This window comes from Megalobrama amblycephala, linkage group LG9 (assembly GCF_018812025.1).
Source record: "Megalobrama amblycephala isolate DHTTF-2021 linkage group LG9, ASM1881202v1, whole genome shotgun sequence".
Lineage (NCBI taxonomy): Eukaryota > Metazoa > Chordata > Actinopteri > Cypriniformes > Xenocyprididae > Megalobrama > Megalobrama amblycephala.
This window is the reverse complement of record NC_063052.1, coordinates 24,734,324-24,755,284: the sequence shown is the minus strand read 5'-3', so window position 1 is coordinate 24,755,284 and position 20,961 is coordinate 24,734,324. Positions and strand designations below refer to the sequence as shown.

At 36.2% G+C, this 20,961-nt stretch overlaps 3 protein-coding genes across 7 annotated transcripts in view; all 3 read left to right on the top strand.

Annotated features, from left to right (window-relative positions):
* Positions 1–1,215, top strand: part of tbc1d5 (TBC1 domain family, member 5) — a 32,567-nt gene extending 31,352 nt beyond the window's left edge. The window contains exon 23 of the mRNA XM_048202324.1: positions 37–1,215. Coding sequence (XP_048058281.1) covers positions 37–276 — 240 coding nt within the window. The 3' untranslated portion in view covers positions 277–1,215. The remainder of the gene's footprint in view (positions 1–36) is intronic.
* Positions 1,216–1,753: 538 nt separating this feature from the next.
* On the top strand, positions 1,754–12,818 carry dazl (deleted in azoospermia-like). Of its 5 annotated transcripts, XM_048202329.1 has the most exons (11): positions 1,940–2,144; positions 2,228–2,318; positions 2,451–2,567; positions 4,958–5,049; positions 7,590–7,641; positions 7,749–7,815; positions 8,086–8,216; positions 8,926–9,006; positions 9,149–9,199; positions 11,432–11,498; positions 11,580–12,818. In XM_048202329.1, exons 2-10 carry the CDS (start codon positions 2,265–2,267, stop codon positions 11,474–11,476), a joined length of 690 nt encoding a protein of 229 aa, XP_048058286.1. In that variant the 5' UTR covers positions 1,940–2,144; positions 2,228–2,264; the 3' UTR covers positions 11,477–11,498; positions 11,580–12,818. The 5 variants fall into 5 exon arrangements, with proteins under 5 accessions (XP_048058287.1, XP_048058286.1, XP_048058285.1 ...); XM_048202330.1 differs by lacking the exons at positions 1,940–2,144; positions 2,228–2,318 and adding an exon at positions 1,754–1,904; XM_048202328.1 differs by having other exon boundaries at positions 1,940–2,318; positions 11,432–11,495; positions 11,579–12,818.
* A 3,062-nt stretch (positions 12,819–15,880) lies between these two features.
* The window catches only part of rftn1a (raftlin, lipid raft linker 1a), a 34,002-nt gene continuing 28,921 nt past the window's right edge, over positions 15,881–20,961 (top strand). Inside the window, exon 1 of the mRNA XM_048202323.1 lies at positions 15,881–16,564. The gene's annotated coding sequence lies outside the window, so the exon portion shown is untranslated. The remainder of the gene's footprint in view (positions 16,565–20,961) is intronic.

Sequence of the window (20,961 nt, the reverse complement as noted above, 5' to 3'; positions counted from 1 at the left end):
CATATGATGATTCATACACACTTTTTATTGTCTTAGGCGTCTGAAGGGAGAAACTGGGACGACTACATCTTGGTCTCACAGGATGGCGAGCCGTCTGAGAGTGAGGAGCAAAGCATAACCACCACGGCTCCACTCTTTAAGCATGTACGAGGCCTAAACAAAGCAGATTTTCAAGACCCTCTCATGGTGGCCACGTCTGGGTCCTCCAGTCCAGATGACGGCAGCACTCACAGCAAGGACTCTGACTTCACTATAGTAAATCCAACTGACCTTTGAACCTGGATTCTCCCTAAATATGACTGTACCCATCTTCAACACTTAAGAAACTCTGCTGGACATTTGCACATAGGAACTCAGGCTGATTGCCTCATGTGCCCCCATGCCCTGTAACTCAATCCTTAAACCACACATTCTGTTTCTTAAATCCTGGACTTCTGGCTATGGATTTTTAATACATCCTAATTCAAAACCGCTCTTTTCTTTGTGCCCCAAATGTGTGTCCCTGATTATAGATCCTTTGCTCTGTTACCTAAATGTACTATCTAAAGCCATAAAAAGCAGCCTCAACTTAAATTAGATTTTCCATTTTGTAATTTTCTTTGAAAATGTCCTAACACCTAAAGGTTCATCTTGACGTTTATGTAGAAAACCTATATTTGTTTTCTCCTAAATCAATATCCTGTGAAATACATTTAACAGACACTCTCTGCCTCAGATAAAAGCTATATTCTGCTTCAGTTTTCCCTCTATCTCTGTCTCTCTTTTGGGGAATTGGCTGTTGTGATAAGGATGAGACACTGACTGATGCTCAATCTAGTAGTAGAAAGCGCCTTTATTATGAATATGGTCTGAGTGTCTCTCTCATTCACTCTCATCTTTATTGATTTTCCATGAACCAGTGCCTGAGCAGTTGTCCATGTTACACTTTTGTCTGTATTTTCTTTTTTTAAGATGAGATTTTAGTCTATAGACCACAGAAGTCATTTGTTAAATTATGGATTTTTTTTTTTTTCCCTTTCATATTTGTCATTATTTTTAAGCCAATGATATGTGAAACTTTTATGTTCTAGTATTTCTCTGGTGTCAGTAATCTTATTTTGTCTTGGTTCCCGTGGTAACTGTGTATTGTTTTGCACATGACACGAAGGATGTTTCTAATACTGATATCCTATTAACTCTGGATGAATAAAAAGCATTACTCTTGTCTAATCCAAAGATTTGTGCACGCTACAGTTTCCTTATACCCTGTTATTTTTAGCCTTTTTTTTTTTTTTTTACATTTTCTGTGGAAACAATTGCCTTTAAACTACCTCCTCATAGTCAAAACCAGACAGTAGGTTAGCTTAGTAGGTTTTAAGGTATATTATTATGACTCAAAATTCAATCCAGATAGGCAGATCATAATTTTCAAACGCGACATCTAGCGGTCAGCTATCGCTATAGTAAGATTGTCTCCTCATTAATAATGGATTAACTAGCATTTAATCAAATCTCGTCAAATTCAGACTATAATATTACATTTTCTCATTTAAATAAAGCAGCTTTATTTTGCAGTTTAAATGCTAAACAAAGTTTTAAAAGCCTATAAAGTTAAGGTCCAGGAAGTAGGCCAACCTCACAGACTTTTAAACTGTACCAAAATTGATCAAATTTAGACACTATAAAATCTTTCACATTACTTTAGAAATAATTAGAGTATGTAATGACTGAGCTTTGACCGATTAATGAAAAAAAAGAATGTTATTCCGTATTAATAACTTTAATTCGCCTTATTTGGTATGTGCATTTTCCAATTAGGACTGAGAATGGGTGTGGCGCTCTAATGCGACTCCAGCAAGAAGCACAGACCCAACGAGCCTCTCACTTCATTAATTTATTTTGTCATTTTAATGGTTTTAGATATGGTAAGTAACAAAAGTAGTAACAATAATTCATCGTTTCATCTTTCAGCCACCATCTATAAAGTTCTCTGCTATTAATGTCGAGTTTATTGCTGTAAAATAGTTCGCGCGGCAAAATCGCCATCAAAGGAAATCAGACTGTCGTCCATTAAATTATGTGCATCTGCCAGGAGAGCACAAATGTTCGTCCAATTAACTCATTTTAGCCTAAATGGCAAGATTGCTTAATGAAGAAACATGAAGGTATCGGGCCGCATGAGGTCGAGCACTTTGATGCTTTTTCATCTAACGTTAGCATTTCGGGTGACTTTGGGGTTTGTATTTAGGGAATCGGTAACAAAACGTGAGGCCTTCAAATCTAAGATGTATCAGGGCGTTAAGCTACCCCTGTGCCTTATATGTGGGCTATATTCACAGGTAATTGTACTTTTGAATCTCAAAAACGTAGTTATTGGTTGTTTTTGATAGCTCATGTTGTACTTTTTACCTGTTCATTCTTATGTTAACAACGTGTTGATATAGTACTGAAAATGTTGTAAAAATCCACAGGATATCCAGAAGCACCGTCAGGGCTTCCCGTCCTCTCTGAAGTTGTCTAACGGTTATATTTTACCCGAGGGCAAGATGACGCCCAACACACTGTTTGTCGGCGGCATTGACATGAAGGTAACGTCAATGTTAATGATGTTGATGATAAACTGAAGCTGCTGTTCTGTTTTTGTGGCCTAACATGTTCAAACTGGTACATTAGAGTTCTAAATTCTATCTACAATTCCATAGTCGCTGTCTACTCCCCAAACTGATTCCCTTTTCACAGTGGTGGACGGTAATTAAGTATTTTTACTTCGTTACTCAATTTAAGTACGTTTGTTCAAGTATATGTACTTTAGCAAAGTATTTTTATTTTGGGAAACTTTTTCTTCACTACATTCTAAAGCATAATATAGGACTTCTTACTCCACTAAGTTACATTTTATAACACGTTCCTCGCTATTTCAAGCTGAAGAAATCTCCACCCCCTCAGAGGCTGATTCATGAAACGAGGCTTTGTTCGAAACGGCACACTAACTTACTGCTTACTGCCCAGTACACAGTGCATACTGCCTACTAGGGCTGTCACGATATTAGATTTTTCACACCGTGGTTATTTTGGCCAAAAGAATTCGCGATATCGCAATATGTATAGAATCCTTGGGGGAAAAAATGTATCAGTAAATATGGAATTTTTTCTAAATGTCCTCCTCCAAATGTACTGCTTGTCATGATGACGTCTAAAGTCCCCGCCAAAGGAAGTAGTCCCTTTTAGCAACTTGTTAGCAACCGCTGTTTTTAAGACACCAATCAAAAAGCTTAGAAATGTAAACACACTGACATAAACGCTGAATTTTATCAATGGGAAGCCCCGTTTCGACTGACAGGCATGCGATCGGTCCAGCCGTCCTCCTGTCAGACTAGCACGCGCTCTGTGTAAACAAGCTAGCAGATCTCCGCAATGTCTAGTTGTGAATCAGTTAGCGGTGATCGAGATGTCGAGTTAGCCAAAATACGTGCCTTTTGCTGTAAAGGGTGTAAACTCGATGGAGAGCCGTGTTTTGCCATTTGATGAAGATTTCGTTTACGAGATACGTCTGTCTGTGGCCTCTCTCACTTTCTCTCTCTCACACACACACACACACACACACACACACACACACACACACACACACACACACACACACACACACACACACACCCTCTCTCTCAAGCAAAAATGTAGCACCTCTGTTCAATCTTTCTGATTTTAGTAAATCTTTGTAAAAGTGCCTTATAAAATATTAATTCAAATATACTTTAAAATAATTTGAGCTTCAGCCTGGTTTAATAGCATTTATATATATATATATATATAATGGGATGGATTTTGAAGGATATCAACAAAAAATACTTTAAAGGTCCCGTTCTTCGTGATCCCATGTTTCAAACTTTAGTTAGTGTGTAATGTTGTTGTTAGAGTATAAATAAAATCTGTAAAATTTTAAAGCTCAAAGTTCAATGCCAAGCGAGATATTTTATTTAACAGAAGTCGCCTACATCGAACGGCCAGTTTGGACTACATCCCTCTACTTCCTTCTTTAATGACGTCACTAAAACAGTTTTTTGACTAACCTCCACCCACAAGAATACACAAGAGTTGCGTCTTTAGAGTGTGTTTGTCGCCATGTCGTCGAAACGCTGTTATTTTTCTGATTCTGATTCTGATTCTGATTCTGATTATTTTCATCCCGCAGTCCAATCACCGGGTCTGATTCCGGCTCAAATTGATAGGGTAAAATTAAAGACATGTTTACAATAACACTGAGCGCGTGCATCTCCACGTTATGGTAAGAGGCGTGACCTTTCCGGGCAAGGAGCGCTAAGCTGCTGTCGAATCACAACACAGGAACCGCTGGCACAATCAGAACTCGTTACGTATTTCTGAAGGAGGGACTTCATAGAACAAGGAAGTCATCAGCCCGTTTTTATGACCGCGGAAACGGCAGTATACAGATAAGTAAATTATGTGAAAAATACTGTTTTTTTTACACGCGAAACATGAACACATGTTATATTGCACACTATAAACACAATCAAAGCTTCAAAAAAACACGAAAAACGGGACCTTTAAAAGCAATTTTCAATTGGAAAAAGAGAGCAGACGACCATAATTCAAATAGGTATATCTTTAAAACCATTCAAGGTATGATTTTGACTAGGATATCATTTTAAAGCTCATTGTTTCATCTTTCTATTTCAAAATCTCCATTTTGAAATTTGGGTCAATGTGACTCATTTTGCTGGATCAGGTCTCATTTCATATATGGTACTATTATTATAGTCTGACTGGTGCTGGCTAAGTAATAAACATGGTTCATCAATCACTTCTTTTTACTTTTAATACTCAAGTACATTGAAATTGTATATTTTCTCAAAATGAAAATGAGTACTTATACTTTTTTTGGAGTAATATTTTTTTTTTAGGGTATCTACTTGTACTCAAGTACTTGATTTATGTCTTCGTCCACCACTGCTTTCATCAGGTGGACGAGAACGAGATCAGAGAATTCTTTGCCAAGTACGGGTCTGTGAAAGAAGTGAAAATCATCACTTATCGAGGAGGAATATGCAAAGGGTGAGTGAGTGTTGTTGTTTTCCTTGCTGAAAAAAAAAAATTCTAAAACCAGCCTAGCTTAATAATAATAATAATATAAATAAATAAATATAAAACGATCAAAATTCCTCTAAAACCAGCTTGCACCTGACTGGGCAGGGATACAAGCTAAGACCAGCCAGACAGTTTAGGCTGGTTTATCTTGGGTTTTTGTCAGTAGGGTTGTTTGCTACCTAGCCAAAAATTAGGTCATTCAGAAAATATTCTGAAACATAAGACTTTGTTTTCTGAACCAATTTACTTTGAAATTTTACCATACTATAGCAGGGCTCATTGCTAAGGGTTTTTTTCTACAAAAAAAAAAAAGATTTTACTGGTCCCCACCACAAAAATAAATAAATAATGTAGGCCTAGTTAGTGTTTTTGATTTTTAACCCATGTAATCATAATAAATGAGCTTATGACACCAAAAACTTCTAGCCTAACTCATAAATTTTAAATATTGTTAAAGACAAGTAAACCGTCAGTAAGAAAAGAACAAATAATCAAATTATGAGCAGTAGCACAAATAAATGCATACAAAAGAATTAAACAATTACATACTAAAGAATTAAACAAATTAATACATAAGAATTAAACGGCCGGTACTAGCACAGTTTTTTTTTTTTATATCAATGTAGAATTTCTATATCTCTTGTGTATTGAACTGATAATCACTCTTTTGTGTGTTAAAATCTACTAAATACAACTTCATTATAAAGAATAAACAGCAAATGAAAAAATATATAATCACGATCTATGATTAAAAAATACTACTACAAACTAGGTTAGTGGATAATTCAGCAGCAAATGTTACTCTAGAAAAATCATGAGTGCACAATAATTGTATAAAATCTAAACATTTAGTGAAAAAACATTTAGTGGGGAACAAATAAAAGTGAATAAGTGTAGCACTAAATGTGGTAAAATGTTGCACATGGCTCTTTGTATTGTTATAAAATACGTTCATGAAAAACAGGTAAATGTATATATGTAAATATACACTCTAAAATTAAGACTTTTCTTTTAATGTATAGTGCAGCAACATATGGTAGATGGGACAGAACAAGAAAAGCTATTAATAATCTTTAATTGCACAAAATTATTATAATATGAAAGGCTCCGATACAGAATGGCACAAAGCATTTATGCACATCCTGTGCACAGAATGATGCGCTTAAAGCAACATTGAGTCACAGCGCGCATCGCTTCGCATTGAAAAGTTAACAGCACAAAGGGAAGAGATGTTGATGTGTTGTGTATTGAATTTATGCAATAGTTTGAGGCTTTTTTTTTTTAAACGGTTTTAAATTTCAATTACTGTGCACTTAAAGAACAATTCATAGTGCTCTCTACTCCAGCGTTGTGATCTAACAAATACCCAGGAGAAAGTAGCATGATTTGGAACAGCAATAAACTCCAGCAAGATAAAGTCCTTTTGATGCAAAACCGTAGACCTTTATCTACAGATCAAGTATAATAATAGGTACATTGAAGAGAGTTTCATCAAGTTGACTGTTGTAACTGAATGTGACAGTTTGGAAGCATTTATGTGAATTTGAATTTAACAACTTAAATATTCATCTGTACTTCACATTAAACTATGAAACGGCTTCAGAACACTTGAAATATAGTGCATAAAAGCTTTATGGTGCTTCATAATGTTTTTGTGCCTTTTGTGGGGTTAACAATAACACAATAGTGTAAGCACAATATCAGATTTGGATTATCAGTCTTGTCTGACCAATACCCGGTACTGCAAAGAATGGCTGTATCGGAGCCGATACCAATACGTGTATCATATCAGCGCATCCATAAAATTAATACTTATTAAAGATACAAAGTTATTCAGCCAAGAGCAGTGAGCAAGGTTTATTAGGCTGCTGTCATTTTAAGAGCTAATGCACGGATCCAATATACTGTTACACATGCGTTTTATTTCTCAACTTTTTACATTCACTCATAACATAACCCAACTATTTACAATGATACTCGCCTATATATAGGCTTTTTGACAATTTTTGTACGAATATGTCCATTCAAGCACAAGCTGACGTTAAAGAGGACTCTCTTCAGTATTTACTCGCTGTCTAAAATGCAGCTTTCTGATACGTGCTTCGGATGTGTTGCACACACAAAATTTCTCAAACAGCACGCGAGTACCAAATTGAGGTCTCTTTTGCTTCTTCATGCCCTTGAATATTTAAATTAAAGACTTAAAAACGCGTGCAAATGATAAACTTTCGTGAAGATGCAGCACTGGCCTGATCAGGACAATGACAGTTCCATCAACTGTTCTGAGCTTTGTTCAACCTGGCCCCGGGCTATTATCATCAAGCCCTGCTAAATTGTGCGATCACACTTGTGCACTTCATTATGCCATTTGGAGCAAAATGTGGTTCAGTAGATTGTCATTTTTGGGGGGTAAACTATCCTTTTATATAATATTTCTTGCAAACTGCTTTCAGAAAACATTCATACCTGCGTCACCTCTGATTTGTTGCCTTCCTTCTTCCTCATAGGTATGGTTTCGTTTATTTCAGCGAGGACGTTGATATCCAGACTATCGTTGATGTAAGGAGGTCACTTTTACCTGTCTACATAACTAACTTCTCTTTTCTGTCTGGGTGTTGGTGTTATGAGTGCAGGGTGACATCCTGTACATTTTAATTCTTTTACAGCAGCCGATCAGTTTTAAAGGGAAAAAACTCAAACTGGGACCTGCCATCATGAAAGAGCGAAATTCTCGTGAGTCCATATGTTTCGTTTTTTATTCTGTCTGTCTTGTGCAATAAGTAGTGGAAATGTCTATATCATCAAATACACATTTTAATTTGTCTTATTGGAGACATTTGTACTTGGTTGTAATTTGTAATTACTTTTTAATTATTTCAAGGATTGGAAGTAGACAAATTGGGAACACTCAAATCTTTTTAAATAAATTTTGAAATCATAAATGTAATATCAATGACTTAAAAAGTCACGGTTAAAATATTTTGGAATCTTTCTTATTCCCAGGTTCAGTGTCGTCTCCAATGATTGGTCCAACACAGTGGGTCAGCCCCACCCCATATGTGTATTGCAGCTGTTGTCCCCCAGGCCTGGCCCCACCCTCACCTGTCTTCAATGGAGGGAATCAATACATGCAGGTAACAAATCATGACACCCTGAGTATAAACATAATGTTAAGGAGTTAACCTGTTCACACCAAGGAAGATAACTATGATCATAACGATATTGTTTTAAAAAGCATTGTAAAACTTAGTCAGGGTAGTTCCATATTTAATTTTTAACCCTTTGAGCGGTACGGTCCCACATATGGGATTTTTATTTCTGTGCTCCTGGGCGTACAGTCCCACATATGGGATTTAGAATGTTCAGTGACATCACATAACTGCCAGATTCAAACTGCGCTTTTGCGCTTTGGCTGCGAGACGGATGCTCTCAGCTCTTGTCATATATCACATCAATGCAGTGTTTTCAGTCACATAATGGTGTTGTTTTTTTTTGTTTTTTTTAAGGTTTCAGACATTTAAATATGCATAAGCACCAGTAAAACTACATTGAGTTTATAAAACACACTGATGTCAGACATCAGTGGAAGCAGCAATAACGAATACTACGTTAATTGCATTAAATGCAAATATTTTTAAAGCGTTAAAGTGGGGGGAAAAAAAATTAACCTCTGTGTGGGCAAGTGATGAAACCGGTGTTGCAACTGAACACCGGTAACACCGGCTACCATAGCAAGCCTAGTGTGCTGGTGTGGTCTCTACTATAAACTCACATTGCACATTCCTAAGCTTGCAAAGTAACAGTACTTTAATATGTTTTCCTTGTGTCTTCCTTTCTTTATAGCCTTATTCTTACTCCAGTCCTCCAGGATTTATGGTCCCAACGGTGCCCATGAACTATGCACAGACCACATATGCCTACCAGGTACACATTGCTTTCATCTCTCAGATAAGCACATACTTGGATATCTTGTGTAAACTCTTCACGCATGCTATCTTTTCCAGAAAAAAACACTGTCTGAGAAAATCAACCATTTTTTTTTTTTTTTTTTTTGTGCGTGTATTAGTATCCCCTGCCACAGTGGTGTGGAGAGCAGAGGACGAGGCTTGTCAATCAGGTCAGCTCCACTTCCCTTTTTTGGGGTTGGTAAATGAGGGATTGAGCATAAGAGGTTGCACTGGATTGTTGTAGTTGCCATTTCTTTGTTTTGTTTTTTTTTACCAAATTGATTAAAAGTGAAAGTAAAGACCCTTAAAAGAGATTTACATTTCAAATAATTGTGGTTCTTTTGAACTATTCATCAAAGAATCCTGAAAAAATATAGCACAGTTTTCTCATAAATAGAATGCACCTCAACTGTTTTTAAAGTCGTCATGAAATCAAAATTGACTCCATTTACTTTGTTAGTGCATATTACTAGTCCTGTGTTAAACAATTAATTCGTGCAAGTTAATACACAGAAAACAATTGTTTGTTGTGGTAATCTTTAATCAAAATCTGAAAAGTTACTTCGAATCCGGTCTGGAATGGCGTTCCTTCTCTATTGACATCAGTTTGACAGCTTGAGTTGAAAACGCCTAAACCACTCCCCTCCAACCGTTAGTCTTTGAGCGAGAGATGGAGAGGGGGGAGCGCTAAAGTAAAATCCTGCCCTCTATTCAATATTCCGTTTCATTTGGAAATGCGTCACAACACTGGAGAAAAATAATGTGCAACTTCCGGTTCACAGGGACATTAGCTATGTTTCCATCCACCTATTTTTATGCGCATTATGGGATATCGTAAAAAAAGCTTTACAATCACAGGAATAAATTGCATTTTAAAATTTAAAATATTTAAAAAATATTTTAAATATTGATATTTCACAATATTATTGTTTTAACTTTTAAAACAGTAATATTACTATTAACTTTTTCTGGAGCCATATTAAAGACTTTTTTTCAATTTAATTAATTTTACAGATTCTTTTATCCATAGCAACTTACAAATAATGTAGTGAGGTTTTTTTTTATTTTTTTGTGAGGTGCACCAATATGTTGTTGCTTGTATGAAACTTAATTTGAATTGCTTTGGTAATATAATTCCTTACAATATAACCAATATTAACAATATTGGATACAATATAACAATGTTAACCATGCTGCAGCGTTCTTGCCCAGCCCTCTGAGTTAAATTGTGAAGAGTGTGCGTAAGCTAGTCTGAAACAGCTGCCTCTAGCATTTTAATAATACTTGAAAAGCTGTCAGTGCAGTGTATCAATAAGCACCAGCTCCCCTTGTGATCCCCTTTAGCATGCTAAAGATCACAAGGTCAGAGAATCACTAAAATACTCGACAATAAACCAGTATCACAACATGGTATCATAATTGGAAATTCTAGTGAATCAACAATAACTGTTTCAGGGCTCCAGACTGACATTTGAGAGCAGTAGCACGGGTGCCACTAAGTTCTACAGATGTTGGCGCCAGCACCTGATTTGGTAGCGCTGGGGGGATTTTTAATCATAAAGTTAATAAGTGGAAATGGCTAATAAGCCAATAAGTGCTCCTCTGCTGCTAACTACTGGTTATAGTGGTAATTTCATTTATTTAAAGTGTTCCTTTTCCTACATCTTTAAACTTCTAATTTTACAAATCATCACATTAAAAATGTTAAAATTGGATATTTGGAGCTTTTGAAGTGCTGGAAAAAGTGTGAAGCACTTGAAAGCCCTTGAAAAGTGCTTAAATTTCACTCTCAAAAGCTTGTCTTTTATTGCTCCGAGCTGATAAATGGTCCGCCCAGCTCAAACAAGGTAGCACAGTGTTGTTCCACTTTTGTTTCGTTTGCTGTTTGATGTATCTCGTATGCAGCAGAAATGATAGCTCTTATCAGTTGGCCAATGTGGTGGCATCAGTGCGACCTCTAACAAAATTTAGTCGCACCAGCGGGAAAAAAGTTTGCAGTGTGTAGCTTTGTTTATTGTAGTAATTCCTAAAAAATTTCTTTTTTTTCCCCCTACCTTTTCATTAATTGAACTGTATGAAATTAGAAATAAAAAATGTAGATGAAGGATAAGTAGTGCAGTGATGTGATGAAAAGTTGAGTTTTTTTTTTTATATACATATCATTTATCATATATAATATAGCATGATGTGTTTTGAGAGTTTTAAGCTTTAAGACAATACCATACAGTGCACTGACCAATAGTTAATGAAGATTAGATTTGATTGTTGTGCTGTGGTAAGCCTTTAGATGGCAGTGCTGACTTAGTATAAAAACTGCAAACAACTGTCCTGCAGGGAAAGGAAGTGTACCAAAATTAAAAGGCTCATCAATATAAGAGTGAATGTGTGACTTTGTCTTCCAGAACTATGTGGATTGTGGCGTCCAGACTTTGCTAACCCTTCTGTAGCCAAACCTTCACTCTTTTTTTGGTAAGTTTTTGTGCACCCAAGATGAAGATAATGGCTTTAGATTTCAGGGGTCACTTTTACCAAGTCACTTTCTTTTCTTAGGGTAGACCCCCATAGAAGCAGAGGAGAACAACTTGATGGAGATCAAGCAGTGCACTTCATTGTCTGTGTGTTTTCAAACACAGTTGCAGATAGGGTCATCCTGGGTGTGATGTGAAGGTGTATTTTGAGGGGGTGACGTTGATATGATCATATGATCATACTGTAACCCAAGGCCTCACACATCCACACGCTGAAACATTTAACAAGCTTTGTTCACTTTAGCCTATTACGCCCATTTATTTGTATTGTCTGTTTTTTTTTGTTTGTTTTTTTCGTCATGGCCAACTAACTTTAAAGACACTTTTAAGCTCACAAATACATATTTATATTTTATTTATGTTTGCTTATTTTAAAGTTTGACTCACTGTTGGTGATGCACCATATGCATTTAGGTAACTGTTTTGACATGTTCAGTGTGTTTTTAAACAAATGTTCATTTGTTTACTGGTTCAAGCTGGCGAGTGTTCACTATTAAAATAGTTTTGTTTTGGGGGTTTTCACATTCAGGGCACATGTTCCAATTTTCTCTTTTTGGTCGAGCACCAGGGTACAGTGGCTCCCCTTCTTTTTTTACTCTATAAATTTGCTTTCATTTCAGTCGTTATCACTGTACTTCCATCAATTTTTTCCTTAATGCTGGTTTTCTTTCTCGTTAGTGCAGTTAAAAGGTGTAAATAAAATCATTGCATTAATTCAAAAATTACAATACAATTTTATACTCAGCCCTGTAAGTCACAGCAGGTCACGGGACGGTTGACTTGTTTTAAATTAAAGCAATGACGGAATATTGATATCACTGTGAACACAGTCAGGCTGCCTTTTTCTATTTTTCCAGCACTTTTCCGCACCAGTTCCCTTTAATTGAGTTTTGTTTTTAAAAGTTTGTAAAGAGTTATGGGTATTGTTGTACTGAACACAAAGCACTGTCATTTTATACCTACTGTTACAACACTTGACTTTTTTTTTTCTTATGGGGGGCTGATTTAATAGCTGTAGCACATTCATCACATTTTTTAAAAAAAACGCTGACTTGAATTGAAATTTCACCCTTTTTTTTTTTTTCTTTTTTTCCTTCATTTCCCATGGCCTCATGGGAATTGTGGTTTCTATTGTGCTATAGTCTGAGAGCTTCTAATCACTGTACTCTGGGTTTGCCGTGTATATAGGTTTTGGATTTTGATGTTGGCATTGTATGGTTTTGCTGTTTTTGTTAATAAAAAATAAAGTTGAATTAACTTACTTTTGCCTCGCATTTAAAGTTTTTTTTTTTTTTTTTTTTTTTTTTTTTTTTTTTTTTTTTTACACGTTATAAGTGCCACATTTTTAAAGTGATGCAAAAAATGCATTTAGTAGTTTGTAAGTTTCTTTTTTTGTGCTGTTACTTAATCTCATTTTATAATGATTTAAAGAATTATTTGGAAAATCTTGGATGTTTGTTGCTGTGGAAGGTGTTGGACTGTGTTGGTCTCTCATTCCTTGTATTGTCTGGACAACCAGACAGACTTTAAAGGGATCGTCATTTACTCATTTTATGTGGTTTTAAATCTGTGTAAGTTTCTTTGCTCTGAACACAAAAGCTATTTTGAAGAACGTTGATAACCAAACAGTTGCTAGTCCCTATTGACTTCAATAGTATGGAAAAAAATGTATTATATGGGAAGGCAATGGGGATCAGAAACCATTTGGTTACCAACATTATTCAAAATATCTTTTGTGTTCAACAGAGCAGAGAAACTCGTACAGGTTTAAAACCACATAAAGTGAGTACATGATAACAATTTTAATTTTTGGATAAACTATCCCTTTAAATTATGAATTGGTCCCTGCTGATTCGCATTAAATATGATTTCAATGCCACCTTTAACACAAATGAACATGCTTTAACATAAATCTACATGTTAACAATTTATAACAAACATCCACAGATTTATCTGGGACCCTATATTTCGAATGGGCAAGTTCGGGACATGTACTCGCTTTAAATGAACTGAACTGAAATAAATTCAGGTTTTTGTTTGCAGAATAAAGGGTTTGTTTACAGGACAGTGACACCATTTTCAACTAAAAACGAAAAACTTATGTATTTTGGCCGGGTTTTATATATATATACTTTTAAGTTACTTCTAAGTTACTTCTAAGATGTCGGCAAGTCCTGTTTCCAATGAGCATAAACGTAAAAACAAACTTTTTAAAGGTGCCCTAGAACTTCTTTTTAAAAGATGTAATAAAAGTCTAAAGTGTCCCCTGAATGTGTCTGTAAAGTTTCAGCTCAAAATACCCCATAGATTTTTTTTTAATTCATTTTTTTTTTAACTGCCTATTTTGGGGCATCATTAACTATGCACCGATATATAGGTTGCGGCCCCTTTAAATCTTGTGCTCCCCCGTCCCCGGAGCTCGTGCTTGCCTTAAACCGCAAACACAAAGTTCACACAGCTAATTTAACCCTCAAAATGGATCTTTACAAGATGTTCGTCGTGCATGGATCGGATCATGTGAGTATAGTATTTATTTGGATGTATTACATTTGGTTCTGAATGAGTTTGAGGCCATGCTCCGTGGCTAACGGCTAATGCTACACTGTTTGAGAGATTTATAAAGAATGAAGTTGTGTTTATGCATTATACAGACAGCAAGTGTTTAAAAATGAAAACAACAGTCTTGTCTCCGTGAATACAGTAATAAACGATGGTAACTTTAACCACATTTAACAGTACATTAGCAACATGCTAACGAAACATTTAGAAATACAATTCACAAATATCACTAAAAATATGGATCATGTCAGTTATTGCTCCATCTGCCATTTTTCGCTATTGTTCTTGCTTGCTTACCTATTCTGATGATTCAGCTGTGCACATCCAGACGTTCTGCCCTTGTGTAATGCCTCGATCATGGGCTGGCATATGCAAATATTGGGGGCGTACACCCCGACTGTTATGTATTCAACTATGCCAATATAAATTCAATATTTAATTCTAGGGCACCTTTAACATTAGACATTATGTTTTATGTAATGATACCTTCTTTTTTGCTTTTTCGTTTTCAAATCGAATTTGATATTTTATGTTTTTGCAATAATTGACACAGAAACACTATGTTCTCATTGTGTCATGGCGACATCATGTGGTCAACATGTGAATGTGACTTTGTGATGGACTGGAACTCACCAAGGTAACGTTACTCGGTAACGATAATATTTAAAAACTTGTGGTGTACAGTCTCCGATGCAAGACTTATGCTGCGTTCCAGGCGAGGTTGGACCTGGGAATATCGGATATTCCCAGGTCCAACCTCGTCTGGAACGCAGCATAAGTCTTGCATCGGAGACTACACCACAAGTTTTTAAATACTTAGCTTAAAGGTGTAATATGAATAAATGGTGCTCATAAACGGCTGTTGAGATAGTATTCTCAAGTTAAATGAGTGGAGGCTTGGACACTTGCATCATAACTTAAAGGGTTAGTTCACTCAAAAATGAAAATGTCATTTATTACTCACCCTCATGTCTTTCCACACCCGTAAGACCTTCATTCATCTTCGGAACACAAATTAAGATATTTTTGTTGAAATCCGATGACTCGGTGAGGCCTGCATTGCCAGCAATGACATTTCCTCTCTCAAGATCCATAAAGGTACTAAAAACACATTTAAATCAGTCCATGTGAGTACAGTGGTTCAATATCAATATTATAAAGCGACGAGAATATTTTTGGTGTGCCAAAAAAACAAAATAACGACTTATATAGTGATGGCCGATTTCAAAACACTGCTTCATGAAGCTTTGAAGCGTTATGAATCAGCGTGTCAAAGCATGATTCGGATCACGTGTCGAACCGCCAAACTGCTGAAATCACGTGACTTTGGCGCTCCGGACCGCTGATTTGATATGCTGAATCATAATGCTCCGAAGCTTCCTGAAGCAGTGTTTTGAAATCGGCCATCACTATATGTCGTCATTTTTTTTTTTTGGCACACCAAAAATATTCTCGTCGCTTTATAATATTAATGTTGAACCACTGTACTCACATGAACTGATTTAAATATGTTTTTAGTAAATTGAGAGAGGAAATGTCATTGCTGGCTATGGAGGCCTCACTGAGCCATCGGATTTCAACAAAAATATCTTAATTTGTGTTCCAAAGATTAACTGGTGTGGAAGGACATGAGGGTGAGTAATAAATGACATTATTTTCATTTTTGGGTGAACTAACACTTTAAGAGCGCTGTTTTTCAAAGTGACGTCGCCAACTACTGTCCTGACATGCTTAATACAGCGTTTAGTCGTTTTCGCGGATCCATGTGAACGGGCGTCGTTTTGACTACGTTGTCGTCTGTACTAAAAACGCAAAGGAAAAAGTTTTTAGTACATCATTATTGTTGTAAACGTAAAACGTTTTTTCAACGGCCCTGAACGTATGGAATCTTTTTGTTAATCATAATCATATATCTATGAATCATAATGAGCAGTAATCTACATGAAATATAAATTTAAAAAGCCTGTTGGTTTGTCAGGATTATTTAATATGCGAATGCTATACAAAGGAATTCATATAAAAACTGTAAATAGAAACTTGATTTTTTTTTTTTTTTTTAAGTGTATCAAATTGATTAATTGGTGGCGCAAACAATAACGTTATTGACACGATGTTGAAAGTGAAACGAGAGACAAAAGGAGATCGATTTGGAAACAGTGGAGGGCATCGTTCCTCTTTCATTCTCAGGGAGGGGAGAAAAAAGAGAGGAGAGAGTAGGAGGAGACGTTCGTAAGCACGCTGTATTGACTGAAGGAGTCGCCTCGGCAGAAATGAACTGAACTCATCATCTGCTCACCTGCATCCAGTTCTCACACAGGCGAGGGCATGAGCGTTGAGAATCCGAAAGAAAGCTAAAAGAAACGGGACAGGAGCGAAAGATAATTAAGGGAGAAAGAAACGGCAGAGGAGACACAAATCAAGAGAGACACAATCAAAGAACAGCAGCAGGTATGTTCACTCTTGAAATGAATGTGTGTATTTTCTTTGTCGCTGTACGCTAATTCAACACTGTTAACTTTTTCATTCTACCCGTGTCACTGATTTCTTACTTCTCTGCTGATTCATCCCTCTCTTCTTTCTTGCCATGTTCACACTATACTTGTAAACTTCAATGCTTTTATTTGAGCTTGTATGTGAGTCACTTTAAAGTTCAAGCTCACTTCTAATTTGAATAGAGTGTAAGAGAACAGCAAAAATATCAAAGAATATCACACTTCCATTCAAGTCACTCTATAAAAAATATTTCCATTTGCATGCATGAAACATGGTTTTGTATAATTCTACATATAGCTACTACTGTATATAACATTACATATGAAGTGTTTGGCTTTTTATCATTAAACCTAAAGCAGCTTTGAAAGGGTTATATTGTACATTTTGTTTCATGTTTATGGGGTCTAGTCTACTTATAACATTAGTCAAATTTTTTGCAAATGTATAGTCAGAATGTAGTTTATCGTGACAGTTTTCCCTGAAATGACTAACGTTTTACTGTAAATAGACCATGGAGGGAAAATGTTTTTGGACTGTTGTGGATGTATTCATTAATTTAGCTTTAAAACTTTAATTTAAATGCTGTCTTTGCATGTGAAATGAGAAATGGTGCTCCAATGTACGGTAGTTTGCCTCTGCCCCATACTTTAACAGCCTTTTTGAAAGAGTACATTGCATTCACAATACAATCTGTACTGAAATGTGCTACTCAAACTGTTACAATCCTACTGAAATGATCTGAATTAAACTTCTGGATCTTTCCTTCAAGAGTTTATGGTGCTACACACAGCAGGAATTTATTAAATAGTGCGTTAGCAATGTTAATATTTCTTAATGCAAAAATGAAATGAACATTCATTGGTGCTTTATGCTATAATGTTTGTATTGTATGTAATAAGAATATGTATGCATGAATTTATGAGAATTCAAATTCAACCATCAGTATAAGAAAAAAAAAAACTGCTCAGAACAGGCACATATTGTTCATTCACACATGATGGTATCAAGTGAGATGACTCCCAGAAGGAGATGACCTTCGGTTAGTATTTCTCACACACACTCACAGTGGGGCTCCGAGGCTGATATGAGTGACAGGCTAAGCAGTCAAACTCTGAGAGAGAGAGAAATATAGCAGGGATGAGAGATTGGAAGCGAGAGGAATGAAGTAAGAGATGATTACGAACCTGTGAAATGTGAGGGGAATGTGCTATCATCAACTTTCATATTCAGCCATGCCAGCCTGCTCCTGCGATAGTGACCTACAGAGTCCTACAAACATCTCGCACAAACTTTCCAACATGCACATACATACTCTCTGATGGATGCATGTCTACAAAGACCGCAATTTACTGTCACATCCATTCACAGAAACCATTTCAGATAACACTTTTAAATAAATTTAGCAACAGTTTCTTATTAAAAAAAAAGTATGATACAGTAATGATATCAAATAGTAATAAGTGGTACTTTGATACAATGAATCTGAGACCACTAGTGAAAATGCTTCTGAAATGCTACAAATCCTACCAACAATGGAAAAAAAAGATAAAATGGCTTTTTATATATATAATATATATATGATAGAATATACAGATCAGGCATAACATTATGACCACTGACAGGTGAAGTGAATGACACTGATCTCTTCATCATGGCACCTGTTAGTGGGTGGGAAATATTAGGCAGCAAGTGAACATTTTGTCCTCAAAGTTGATGTGTAGAAGAGGGTCAGGGTCACGGGCGGCCAAGGCTCATTGATGCATGTGGGGAGCGAAGGCTGGCCCGTGTGGTCCGATCCAACAGACGAGCTACTGTAACTCAAATTGCTCAAGAAGTTAATGCTGGTTCTGATAGAAAGGTGTCAGAATACACAGTGAATCGCAGTTTGTTGCGTATGAGGCTGCATAGCCGCAGACCAGTCAGGGTGCCCATGCTGACACCTGTCCAGTGCCGAAAGCGCCAACAGTGAGCATCAGAACTGGACCACAAAGCAATGGAAGAAGGTGGCCTGGTCTGATGAATCACATTTTCTTTTACATCACGTGGATGCGTGTGCGTCGCTTACCATGGGGGAACACATGGCACCAGGATGCACTATAGGAAGAAGGCAAGCTGGTGGAGGCAGGGTGATGCTTTGGGCAAGTTCTGCTGGAAAACCTTGGGTCCTGCCATCCTACACCCTTTCATGGAAACATTATTTCCTGGTGGCTGTGGCCTCTTTCAGCAGGATAATGCGCCCTGCTACAAAGCAAAAATGGTTCAGGAATGGTTTGAAGAGCACAACAAGAAGTTTGAGGTGTTGACTTGCCCTCCAAATTCTCCAGATCTCAATCCAGTGGAGCATCTGTGGGATGTGCTGAACAATCAAGTCTGATCCATGGAGGCTCCACCTCTTATACCAACTTACAGGACTGGCAGCAAAAAGGGGGACCAACACAATATTAGGAAGGTGGTCATAATGCTGTGCCTTATCTGTGTGTGTGTGTGTGTGTGTGTGTGTGTGTGTGTGTGTGTGTGTGTGTGTGTGTGTGTATATATATTTATATATATAAATACCTACAGTGCTGCTTGATAGTTTATGAACCCCTTGCAGAATCTGCAAAATTTTCATTATTTTAACAAATGATAACATTTCTAAAACATTTACACTTTTAAATTATATTCGGAATCCTGGTTTTCAATGTGGTCTCAGGCTTTTGGACACCAATGCATATACCATGGTACTAAATTACTACCATAGTATTTTAATAAAATACTATTGTGCTTTAAGTACAAAAAAACAAGATTCCATGTTAAACTATGGTACTTTTGTTACTTTTTGTTCTGTTGACATATCACATTTATGTGATAAGATAGTTAAATTGCAGTAATTCGCACATAGTTTTTACACTATTTTATTATACTTTATAGTTCAAATATACGGGATTGTATTAAGATCCTTTGTTAGAGCAAGACATTAGGAGAGTAAATCAGGCTTTTCTTTATTGCATCATATTGACAATCTCTCGTCTCCGTTGGTTACCAGAGCCCACCCCCCCCCCCCCCACCACAATTCGATGTGTGCTCTCAACTTATTATCCTTCCCTATCATCTTGCCTAAATTTAGCTCTCCATCTTTCTTTTTCCCTTTTTTCTTCCGTTCCCCTCCTCACGCTTATCACAGTGAGAGATTATTGTGTGTGAATATCTTCGTGTGTGTTCTGCAGGAAGTGTGTAGTGTGGGAAGTGTGCAGTGTGTTTGTGATAGAGTATAAACTGTGTGTGCACCTTTGTGCTGAAGATAAACTCCAAGTCTGATTCTATCTTCACATGTATATGAGCATTTATGTGCATTTAATGTTTTTTTTAAAATCTATTTTATTCATTTTTTAATTGAATCTATATCTATAATTTTATTTGTATATAAAAACCCTAAAAAAAATTATTGGTTTTTAATAGCATAGAAGCCTTAATGGACTTAGTATAAATTCTGTCTCAGAAGTTTCTTCTATAATTCATTGGAAATAAAAATAGAAACAAATGTTTAACACGCAGTAAGATTATAAAGTAATAGCATATCTCACATCATTTGGTCTTGGAAGAATTTGATGAGAAATGCTAAGTTAATTTAGGAATTGATTCCACTCATATATTTTTACAGAGATTTTGTTGAGACCTCTAGAGGAGACATATGTGAGATTCTTGTCAGAATGAAAAATATGTCAGACAAAATTCTGGGCAATACTGATAAACCTTATCATTATCAAACATAAAAAGTAATGAACACAGTTATATTAAAATTCTATACTATTTTGCCTAAAATAAAATAAAAGAATTGCAACATTTGATCTCACAATTCTGACTTTTTCTCTCGCAGTTGCAAGTTTATATTTTACAAATCTGAGAAATACAGTCATAATTGTGAATTATATACCCGCAAATGTGAGGAACGAAATCAGAATTGTGGGTTTATATCTTGCAACTCTGACTTTATTTCTCGCAATTGGGAGTTTAACTGACTTTATTTCATTGAACTGTGAGATATTAACTTGCAACTGCAAGTTATAAACTCCAAATTGTGAAAAGGTCAGAATTGTGGGTTTATATTTTGCAATTCTGACTTATAAAATGGTTAGTTCCTGTCCTTGATTCTGATTGGTTAATAGCTGTGTATTATTCACGATAAAACATGGCTGTGACCACTTCACCCAGTGGTTCTGTGTATCACTACACAACACCCTTAGCAACCACTCTTAGCAGCGTAAATTGTATCTCAATTGATATTGTTCATTGAAGCTTACTGTATTATGTAGAAGAGTATTGTGAGAAAGAGATTGAGTGAGCGAGTTTATTACCTGCATTCAGATTTAGCA

Bases quoted from the DNA above. Each gene is read 5' to 3' on its own strand.
- dazl (XM_048202328.1), top strand. From the start codon at position 2,139: ATGAAGGTATCGGGCCGCATGAGGTCGAGCACTTTGATGCTTTTTCAT. The intron at 7,816-8,085 runs GTGAGTCCATAT...TCTTATTCCCAG, and splicing joins CATGAAAGAGCGAAATTCTC to GTTCAGTGTCGTCTCCAATG. The intron at 9,200-11,431 runs GTCAGCTCCACT...TTTGTCTTCCAG, and splicing joins GGACGAGGCTTGTCAATCAG to AACTATGTGGATTGTGGCGT.